The 11,454-nt window shown below is 41.1% G+C and overlaps 1 protein-coding gene across 8 annotated transcripts in view; it reads right to left on the bottom strand.

Annotated features, from left to right (window-relative positions):
* The window catches only part of FRYL (FRY like transcription coactivator), a 307,431-nt gene that overhangs the window by 66,501 nt on the left and 229,476 nt on the right, over nucleotides 1-11,454 (bottom strand). For all 8 annotated transcript variants that reach the window (XR_007151586.1, XM_047856238.1, XM_047856241.1 and 5 more), the window contains 6 exons: nucleotides 11,037-11,147; nucleotides 10,088-10,242; nucleotides 9,703-9,802; nucleotides 7,849-8,017; nucleotides 2,112-2,371; nucleotides 1,609-1,749 (listed from right to left, as the gene is read on the bottom strand). Coding sequence is in view for 7 of the 8 variants with exons in the window: in XM_047856238.1 (XP_047712194.1) it covers nucleotides 1,609-1,749; nucleotides 2,112-2,371; nucleotides 7,849-8,017; nucleotides 9,703-9,802; nucleotides 10,088-10,242; nucleotides 11,037-11,147 (936 nt within the window). In the remaining variant the exon portion in view is untranslated. The remainder of the gene's footprint in view (nucleotides 1-1,608; nucleotides 1,750-2,111; nucleotides 2,372-7,848; nucleotides 8,018-9,702; nucleotides 9,803-10,087; nucleotides 10,243-11,036; nucleotides 11,148-11,454) is intronic.

Raw genomic sequence — 11,454 nt, 5'->3', positions numbered from 1 at the left:
TGGAATCCACTCTACTAAGTGACAGAGCTAAATGGCTGTGTGGCATTGGGGAAGTGACTCTTCTCTCTGCCCTGTTTTATTCACATGTAAAACTGCAGTAATCTTAGCAAACTCAGATCTATTCTGAGAATTAAATGAAACAATGTCGATGAGGTGCCTGTACCCTGCCTGGTCTATAATAAGTGATTAAGAAGAGATAATTAAGAAATTATCATTGTCATCAAAAAGTTCCTTTTAAGTTTCTGGCAAATGGTTATCCCCTGAATTTCATCTTGGCTTCTTGGGAGTTATAACTTCATGCCTGTTTCTTCTTCCAGACCAATTCACTCATTCATCCATCCAATTTATGGGTGGCGTCTATGTGCCAGGCACTGTTCCAGGCTCTGGGAAGACAGCGATGAACCACACAGACAAAATCCCTGCTCTTGAGGAGAATCTACTGGACTGATGGAGGCAAAAGCAATGAGGCAAATAGGTAAAATATATGTTTGATGATGAGAAGTGCTGGGAAAATCAAGCAAGCAGGGAAAGGAAAAAGAGAGTAGGTGTCGGGACAGGGCATCTGCAGTCTTGGACAGGATGACCAGCAAGGGCCTCAATGAGAATGGACATCTAAGGAAAGACCTGAAGGAGGTGAGGGAGTGAGCAACGTGGCTACGTAGGGCAAGTGCAGAGGCCCCAAGGTGGGAGTGCCAGAGAGCAGGGCAGCAAGGGTGTCAGCAGGGCCTGGGGCAGGGGGTCTGGGGGAGAACATGAGGAGATGAGCTCAGAGAGATACGTGAGACCCTGTAACCTTCTACCACACACCCACCCTTCTCTGAGTGTTTCTCGACGAACGGCAATCCCTGTGGCATGCCTTAAGAACGCTTTCAGTAACCAAGTTAACTCGGGAGATGTCAGGCGGAGCAAAGCTAGGAAATGGTTTGTGTAAAGGAGGACCTGGAAGAACTTTTACAGCAACATTCTGCAGAGCTGTTCTGCAGAGCTTTCCCCTCTAGAAGGTAAACACTGTGACATTCTTCATCGCCTCTCTCGCATTATGCTTTCCCTTGCTCCTGGAAGCCGTCGGCACCCTTCTATAGGCCCTGAGCTCTCACTCACCGTTCTGCTCTCGTATCCAGCTCCTGCCTAGCAGAAAGTGCAAACATCCCCCATTCTGTGGTCTCCCTTCAATATCACTTCCTCTCGAGGATCATCTCCAGTCCTCTCAGAGAGCTGCGGTTCCCCGGTTATTCACGTTCAGTACTCTGCAATTTTCCTTTGTAGCCCTTATCAAGACCGTACTTTATCCACTTACTGATCCATTCATTAAATAAATTGGGTGAAAGTTCAAAGAATAAAATCTCCACCACCCACTGGATTGAAATGCCTGGAACCTCGAAGAGAACCTGGCAATATGCATTATTGAATCGCCTGTCATAAAGGCTAGATGATACCGGCTGAATGAAGCAATGAATAAATGCATGCGCTATTTCCTGGCGGGGTCCTCACTGTGGCCCCCTGCTTTGCCTCTGCTGGTCTACTACTGCCCACACTCTGCTACAATAAGAAACCAGGTAAATATTATTAAGCACAACAATTTTTTTTTTAATGAACCTGAATACATACGTAAGGCAAGAGGCTTGGTTCACTATTCACTCCGCAAATGCTGATCAGAAAGTGCAAAATTATTTTCAGGTTTTTTGGCCAGCCATCTGCAAGTGTGGTCCACACGTTCTCCACCTCCGACCAGGCCAGCTCATCACCATACTAGATGCAGGATACACAACACACACTTCAGTGACGACTGCTTGTTAAACACCAAACTTGTCAGAGCACGAAACATTAGAAAATGATGTTTTCATACACAGCTTGAATCTTTTCCATACTCCAGAGGAACAATCATTTCTTCCAACAAATACAAACATAAACATCATTAACCATATATGATTTTGTCTCCTCCCCTGAAAACCTAATTTTACATCTAATGAGAAGTCCTTTGAATAAAGGAGTTTATAAAGCGTAGCTGGTTATCACAGGATTGCCTAATCTTTCCCTCTATTTCTAACCTTTTTCACTCCTCTTAACTCAATAATCCTGTGCAGCAACCGCTAACACAAGCCCCATTTTACCTTTGCTGTCATGTACATTAGGTTGTTCAAAACCATCGCCGTGGCTTGTGGGGACCCCCAGCCTTCTCCTCGCAACCAGCGCCTGCTAGTCACCATAAGTTCTCGGTCTTTTAAGGAGTCGTCTTCCTCTTCATTGTGTCGCCTCGCCGTGGGCAAAGGTTTTAAATCTACCAACTCGATGTTGTTCATCCACGGTAACAGGTAGTGTAGCATTACTTGCCTCCCGGCAGGGTGAGCCGTCTGAATTCTCTGGCTTATCTCTGTAATTGAAAACAAGCCAAAAGTGGGAACCACCGGTATCATTTCAGTTTCTTCTGATCTGTAATTAATGTCCACAACTCATTCTTCGAGAAGAAGCAGCCAAGATTTTATTTTTAACAATTATGAGTGCTGTTTCTCCTGTTAATAAATTTCACCTCAATGGCATCATAAAGGAAACTAACAACTAACAAAAATCAGATCCTACTTTTATATAAAATACTTTTGGTGGCTCTGACATATAAATGCTTATGCATTATTGGTGGGACTGTAAAATGGTGCGACCACTAGGGTAAACAGTATGGCAGCTCCTTGAAAAGTTAAAACTAGAACTACCATATTATCCAGCAATCCCACTTTTGTATATATATATCCAAAAGAATTGAAAGCAGGGTCTCAAAGAGATATTTGCATACCCACATTCATAGCAGCACTATTCACAACAGTCAAGAGGTGAAAGCAATCCAAATGTCCACTGACAAGTAGATGGATAAACAAAATGTGTTATGTATATATACATATATGTGTATATATATACATATACACATATATGTATATATACACATATATACATATACATACACACACACACACATATATTCATTCTTGCAATGGAAGAATTCCTTCCATAAAGAAGAAGGAAATTCTGTTGTGCCACAACATGAATGAACCTTGGGGTAATTATGCTAAGTGAAACAAAAACACAAACACTAAATAATTCTTTTTATAGGCAATATTTAAAATAATCAATTTCACAGAAATAGAAACTACAACGGTGGTTAGCAGGAGGTAGGGAGTAGGGGCAAAAGGGAAGTTCTTTAGTGGCTATAGAGTTTCAGCTCGACAGGGTGAAAAATTTCTAGAGATCAATTTCACAACAATGTTAACATACCGAACACTATTGAACTATAAACATCTAAAATGATTCCTACAGTAAATTTTATGATGTCTTTTTACCTCAGTAAATACATACATGTAATTATAAGATAAAAGACAGTCTTTTTACATAGATTACTTTAAACTGACCCATGAAAAATCTCCATATTTTGGTTCTATATAGGGGAGATTCCTATGATGTACTTGTTACTTTCACATTCATCTCATTTAATGATGGTAATAAATCTGTGAGGTAGACAGAGTCTAAGTAATCTGCCTAAGTCAGAAATGAATCGCGTGCCAAAGTATTCAAACACAAGGTTGATTCCAAAGCCCATATGCCTTTATACACAGCTAAATTTCCAAAAGTCACTTTAAATAAACATCTTCTTTCTCCTTGGCCCCCCCCTTTTGCCCACCAGGTCTTGGTAGTTATTTACTCATTAAAAGGAGTAAATATAGGGGCACCTGGGTGGTTCAGTAGGTTGGGCGTCTGACTTCAGCTCAGGTCATTGTATCAAAGTTATGGAGTTCGAGCTCCATATTGGGCTCTCTGCTGTCAGTGCAGAGCCTGCTTTGGATTCTCTCTCTTTCTCTCTCTCTCTCTCTCAAAAATAAATATTTTTTACAAAAGCAGTAAATACAGAAGTGTAGTGATTTGGAACTTGGCTCTGGAACTGCACACACATGGGTCTGAATCCCAGTTCTACCACAAACAAGCTGCTTGGCCTAGGGCCAACCTGTCAACCTCTGATCCTCGATTTATTATTGTGTAAGAAGAGGGTGACAAAAGCAGATGCCTCATGGGATTACTGTGCACATTCAAAATAGTGCCAATCAAGTGCTCAGTCCCATGCTTTCTGGTTATAACCAGAACTATTCAGAAATTAGAATAATCCTTCCTATTAATACATTAATGTTAGTGCCTCCGGTATGAAATGAAAGCCCTGGAGCTCTCAAAGTAGTTGAAGGAAGAGGTCGGACTAGGGGAGAGGTGGTGTGTGTGGGAACTGGGGCCACAGCAACAGCAGTGGCCTCCCTCAGGGAGACAGGGTCTCTTGAGAAGGAGGCCTGGGATGGAACTCTGGGAACGCGATGACTTCAGATAGAAGAAAAGAATCCACCAAAAGTGACAGAAAAGGAATACCTCACAGTAGAAGGAAAACTAGGAAATATTAAATTTCTAGAAATCAAGAGAGGTCAGAATGTTAAAAAATGGAAGGTGACTGACATTAATTGCTGGGCAAAGTAGCAAACAGATTGAAGACCAGAAGCTACTGATTAGATTCAGCAGTGGGAAAGCCTTCAATAAGTTTACAAAGAGGAAACTCAAGCTAACGGAGTCTTAAGGCTATTTATGAAGATGCATGAGGGTGGAGGGCATGATAAAAGTGGATGCAGACACTCAAGGCAAGGTAAAGGGGCAGGAGATGGGGCAGGTGGCTGTACAGGGGCGCCCGGGTGGCTCAGTCAGTTGAGCGTCTGACTTTGGCTCAGGTCATGATCTCGCGACTCATGAGTTCGAGCCCCGTGTCGGGCTCTGCGCTGGCAGCACAGAGCCTGGAGCCTGCTTCTGCCTCTGTGTCTCTCTCTCTCTCTCTCTCTCTCTCTCTCTCTCTGCCCCTAACCCACTCGCTTTCTGTCTCAGTCTCTCTCAAAAATAAATAAACATGAAAAAAAAATTAATAAAGAAGAAGTGGGTGTATAGGAGGAAAACGATGGGAAGAGCAAGGGTGGGAAGGGCCAGGGAGGGGACAACATTTAAAGATTTCCACAAGTGGTCCAGAGAGAGGAAGGGGAGGGACCCTCATATTTCAAAGTGGGCAAAGTTTACATTGACAGCTGTACTCTACAACCCCTAAGAAGCACTGTGCTCATCTTGCCTTGGAAACAATCAGAATGAAAACTGCACTGAGTAGGTTTACAGGCTATATTTTGGTTTAGAATAAACCATTTTAAGCAAAGCAGTTATAATTAACCAATCCTACTGACAAGGGCGTCTGATGACAGAACTGAAGGAAAAGGGACAAGGTGACTGAGCTGTGGGCATGGTCTACACTCATATCAGCTACCATCCCGACCCATTTCTGAAGCTCTGAGACTCTGCTGGACTGTTCTGCTCTCTGTGTAGGAGCCCTGAGAAGAAGGCCAGCAGCAGCATCAGTGGCCATGGCGGTCACTGCTTTGCACCGATGACCATGCACACGGATCCTGAAAGGGCTGTCAGGACTGTGAGAGTTACGGAAAAGGAAGGGCTCAGTCACTGCCATCTACCGGTACATACCAAACAGGCAAACCACTTTAAGATTGAATGTTACAGGAATTTAAATCGTTCCCCCCCCCCCCCCCCCCCAGTCAGGTCAGTGAGGGATGGGGAATACTTCCACTACTGAAATGGAGGCTGTGGAAAGATGCCCAAAGAAGGTGAAGGTCACCATGTCTTGACTAAATGAAAGAAAGGGTCCACAGGAGAACTTTCTAATCCCCTGGATGTCCATTTTGGTGCCTGTCCAATTCTCAGACTAAAATAAGATCTTGTTACAAGTGAAAAGTAGAAAAACCAGCTAAGTGTTCGGTGTTAAAATCAACTCTTCGGTGAAAATTCAAGAACTACAGGAGAACTTGCAATAGTGTCCATTGGGCAGAAGGTTAAACTAGATTTTAAACAAAAATTGTCCTAAAGCTGAGTCTTGGCAGATCCAGATAGAGAGCACATCTTGCCTGACACACAGTCCCTCTGTTTTAGACGCTCGCGGCAGGAATAGTTGTTGGCCCCAAGGAAAGGAAATTGAACCAGAAAGCAATGTGGGATCCTAAGCGATAGTTTTGCTTAAGGCACTGCAGGCCCTTTCCCTATGATTACAGGTTTTCCTTAAAGAAAGAAACCTGGATCCTTATCTCTGCCCATTTTTATTATTAATGACAGACCAATGCACAAGATAAGTTATATACTAGAAGACTCAGGAAGTTCTGTGTCTACCAAAGAAATGTTTTTATTTATTTCTATTTTTAAGTATATTTATTTAATTTTTAAAATGTATTTATTTTGAGAGAAACAGAGACAATGCAAGTCAGGGAGGGGCAGAGAGAGGGAGAGAGAAAGAGGGAGAGGGAGAGGGAGAGGGAGAGGGAGAGGGAGAGGGAGAGGGAGAGGGAGAGGGAGAGGGAGAGGGAATCCCAAGCAGGCTCCATGCTGCTAGCACAAAGCCTGGCACAGGGCTTGAACTCATGAAACCATAAGATCATGACCTGAGCCAAAACCAAGAGTCAGACGCTTAACCAACTGAGCCACCCAGGCCCAGCTATTTATTTTGAAAGCGAGTGAGACAGAACACAGGAGGGGCAGACACAGAGGGAGACAGAGAGAATACCAAGCAGGTTCCATATTGCCAGTGCAGAACCCGATGTGGGGCTCAATCTCACATACCATGAGATCACAATCCGAGCCAAAATCAAGTGTCAGTCACTTAACTGACTGAGCCACCCAGGCACCCCTATTTTTATTTTTTTTTTAATGTTTATTTATTTATTTTGAGAGAAAGAAAGAGGGAGAGAGAAAGAACGTGCGTGTATGCAAGGTGGGGAGGGGCAGATACAGAGAATTCTAACCACACTCTGTGCTATCAGTGCAGAGCCCAACACAGGGCTCAATCTCACAAACTGTGAGATCATAAGATGAGCCAAAATCAAGAGTCAGAAGCTTAACTGACCGAGCCACACACAGGTGCCACAAGAAATATTTTAATTTAATTATTTTCTTTAAAGCTCATGTTGTTGAGAGAGAGAAAGGGTGCACATGCACACAAGCAGAGGAGGGGCAGAGAAAGGGAGAGAATCCCAAGCAGGCTCTGCACCATCAGCGGGCAGCCCGCTGTGGGGCTTAATCCCGGGAATTGCAAGGTTATGACCTCAGATGAAATCAAGAGTCTGATGCTTGGGGCGCCTGGGTGGCTCAGTCAGTTAAGCATCCGACTTCAGCTCAGGTCATGATCTCGTGGTTTGTGAATTCAAGCTCCACGTCAGGCTCTGTGCTGACAGCATCCTGCTTTGGATTCTGTGTCTCCTTCTCTCTCTGACCCTCCCTCCACTCACAGTTTCTCTCTTTCTCTCTCTCTCTGTCTCCAAAATAAACATAAAAAAAGTCTGATGCTCAACCAACTGAGCCACCCAGGCACCCCTCCAAACATGTTTTTAAATTGCATGTGAAGCCCCTCTTTTTTTCTTCCCCCCCCCACTTTTTGCAAGGCAAAGAAGAAAGGAAGGCAAAGTGAGAAGCCTGGAAAGACTTCATTAATAAGAAATGTACATATCATGAGGGGATTAGTATTAAGAGTTCTTATTAAAGAAAAAACATTCTCTCACATAAAGGCATGTTTTATTTTAGGGGTGTCTGGCTGGCTCAGTCAGAGGAGTGTGCGACTCTTGATCTCGGGGTCATGAGTTTGAGCCCCACATGTGGTGTACAGATAAATAAAGAAAGAAAACTTTAAAGACATGTTTTGTTTTGATTCAACCTCAAATTTCATATACGTAAAATGTCCTAAAAGTAGCTATTTAGAAACGATTCCTAATGAAAACCCACTAACCAGTTCAATGATCATACCTGAGAACATGGCGAGAGTTAGCTCAGGATAAGCCCTTGCTAACTCCTCAGATAACTGATAATATGAAACAGAATACAGGTGCGGCAGAGGAGACAGCTGGCTAAGTACTCCATCTGTTCTCTGAACTTCCAATTTGTGAGCATAGCGAAACATCTTCGGTTCCAGGATCTGCAGGAATGTAAAGATTTCATGAGTCCTCTAAATTTCAGCTATAATCGAAAAATAAAATCTTCTCACAAGAATTATTCCCGCTTAAAAATAATACAGGTATGTATATTGAAAGTATTCCAGATGTTAATTTCTTTTTTTTCTTTTTTCTTTTTTCAGCATTTATTTATTTTTGAGAGAGAGAGAGACAGAGCATGAGTGGGGGAGGGACAGAAAGAGGGGGAGACACAGAATCCGAAGCAGGCTCCAGGCTCTGAGCTGTCAGCACAGAGCCTGACACAAGGCTTGAACCTACAAGCCGTGAGATCATGACCTGAGCCGAAGTCAGATGCTTAACCGACTGAGCCACCCAGGCGCCCCAAGATGTTAATTTCTAATTCCTAGAAATGTTTGCAAAGGATCTGTAATTGTTTACAAGGCTTTATATTCCTTGAGCTTAATGCCAACAGTTTGAGGCAGTAGCAGTCTGAAAATGACTTAAGCAACTTACTATACCATTACTTGAAGAAAATTTACCACTTCCCAGTTCAAAAACAGGATTATATGAAACATGTATAAGTGAAAAAAAATCTTCAAATAGATCTTGGTTACATACAGATCAAATAAGGAATATGATTTAAAAATTCTTGGGGCGCCTGGGTGGCTCAGTCAGTTAAGCGGCCGACTTCGGCTCAGGTCATGATCTCACGGTCCGTGAGTTCGAGCCCCGAGTCGGGCTCTGTGCTGACAGCTCAGAGCCTGGAGCCTGTTTCAGATTCTGTGTCTCCCTCTCTCTGACCCTCCCCTGTTCATGCTCTGTCTCTCCCTGTCTCAAAAATAAATAAATCGTTAAAAAAAAAAAAAATTTAAAATTCTTTAACATTACACTATATAGAGAGTGATACCACTGAACTTTCTTCCTAATTAATTAAGACATTAGGGTGTAATTCCTGAGATGGTCACAACCACCATCAATACCACTTTAAGCCCTCTGGAAAAACCAGCATCTAATTGAATCTCATTCTTGGTTAAAAGAGAAAAATCTCACCCTATTAACAATTAGATATTGTATGATGATGGAATATCCATGCTTGGGAAGTAAACTTTCTATGTTATTTTTCTTGGTCTAATAAAGAAAAATTATACAAGGTCATCAAAGAAGAGCTAATTACTTTTTACTTTGCTCTCAAAAAATCATTTGGCTCATATTATTCTTATCTGAAAGGTCCTGACCACTCAATTTGTGTAAGTACTTGCACACATATAGGCACATACAGGTGCATGTGTGGGAGTATATATGTGACCCCTTTGTAATACACTTCTGAACAGTCTGTATTATTTGTAGACTTAAGTGACCCATATTATCTTTGTCTTCTATTTGTAATGATAATCAGGAATTGATACCATGTCGCCCCACTGAAAATAAAGCTGAATATTTATAGACTTTTAAGGCAAGAATAGATAGCAATGCTTCATGAAATCCTCAATAAGAAATATTTTAACTATGGGCGCCTGGGTGGCTCAGCTGGTTAAGCATCGGACTCTGGATCTCCGCTCCAGCCCTGTGTTGGGCTCTGCGTGGACAGTGTGGAGCCTGCTCGAGATTCTCTCTCTCCTTCTCTCTCTGCCCGTCCCCTGCTTGCACTCTTTCTCTCTCAAAAATAAATAAACTTAAAAAATATTTTAACTAATATTTGCTTACATACCTGTAAAAGTTGCATAGCAACCTCATAGATGCTTCGAGAAGAATCAGCTGCTTTAAACAGGATCAGATTCAGGAGCATCACTGTATCACACTGATAATCCCTAGGGACAAATTTTACATGTTAGGTAAATGTTTAGAGGCTTTCACACCATTAATAAATATGATACACAAAGGGCAGAGCTGCAGACATGCAGCTTTTAAAGCAATGAAGTGACTAGGGGTTTGTTTTTAAGGCAAAAGGTACAACAGATGCACGGTGATCGTTATTCTTATTTTGGTTACATTTCATTAGAGCTCAGGGAAGCAAAACACTGGTTTCTTAGTATTTTTCTTTAAAAAAAAAAAAAAAAAGCTAAATAAAATATGAAAGCCAGTATCTAGAGTACCTGTTCTGGAATACATTAGCTATGGCTTTAAAGCAGCCAGCTGCCACTCTCTTGGAACCAGTGTAACATCGGTCCACAGCCCAGTACATCAGGTTGCTCTGATCCGGGTTCAGCTCCAGCAGTAATGTAACTGCTTCACAGCCCAACTGATGAACCTAAAGAAAGGTCACAAGATTGCCCGGGAGAAAGAAATTTATATAACTACTTCCCCATATTTTTATTCAAATAACACAGTATATATATTTATTGTATTTAAGCACAAATCTCAGTCTCCTTTTGTTCAACCTCTTCTCATTTTATTTAGCCAAAAGGAAACAAATGACATGGATAAACTATACTTTTTCCACAAGACTCTACGTAGTACAATTCTCTCCTCCAGCAGAGCCCTAAAGGCGGCTGATGAATATGCACAGTGATTCAGTGCTTTCAGAAAAGTGAGTTATTAACCTCTCCAGTTATTTTTATCAAGCTTTATTCTTGTCTCGGATAACCTAATACAAAAATTATTCTGAGGGGAAAAAAATGTAAGTTCTATTTTAAATTGTGAAGTCTATGCATGTACAGCAGGAGAATAAAGAATAGGGAAGACAAGAAAGATTAATTGGGGAGTGGTCAAAAAAAATGAAATTAAGCATAACAAATAACATGTATTTCTTCCATGGAGCTCAACGTATTCTATATTAATATACTTTAGATTTAGAACCCTATTGTGAGATATATGTATACACTATTATATTAACCCTATAATAATTAACATTATTTAAGTAATAAGAATTAGAAAATTCTTAAATTGTTGCATCCTATTTAATTTTATATAATATGCTTTTTGTTTATATTCTAATATGTCTCCTATTAAAAAAAAAAAGATTGATTTTCAATGGGTCATACTGTAACTCCAAACAATGTAGTGCCATTTATTATAAAATCTTAAAGGAACTGTCATAATTACCTTTTTGTCCAGAGAGTCCAAAATGTTATCCAACCATTTGTACAAATAGCCATCTGATGAAAGTCCTACATTATCTGCAACAGGGCCACAACATAGTACAGCAGACATAGCCTTCAAACAATAATATTAGAATTACATTTAAAACATTTAAGAGGTTATATGTTGGCTGTTTAATGTGAAGAGGCAGGATATTTTTATTCATGCTTATGTGGCCACAATACCTTTCATTCTTTACAAAGAAAAGCGTAATAGTAATTTTTGAAACTAAGTAATTTATTATGAGTAGTAAGTGAATGGATGATATCAAATTAGGCATGGAGTTTGAACAGTACTGGAAGAGAAGAGGGGGGAAAAAGACGGAGAAAAAGTACTTAAGGAAAAAGAAGCAATTCTCAGTTCTTTAAGAAAATAGTGTTTA

Source organism: Prionailurus viverrinus, chromosome B1 (genome assembly GCF_022837055.1).
Source record: "Prionailurus viverrinus isolate Anna chromosome B1, UM_Priviv_1.0, whole genome shotgun sequence".
Lineage (NCBI taxonomy): Eukaryota > Metazoa > Chordata > Mammalia > Carnivora > Felidae > Prionailurus > Prionailurus viverrinus.
Note: the sequence above shows the minus strand (reverse complement) of the source record. Positions and strands in the feature narration are given on the sequence as shown.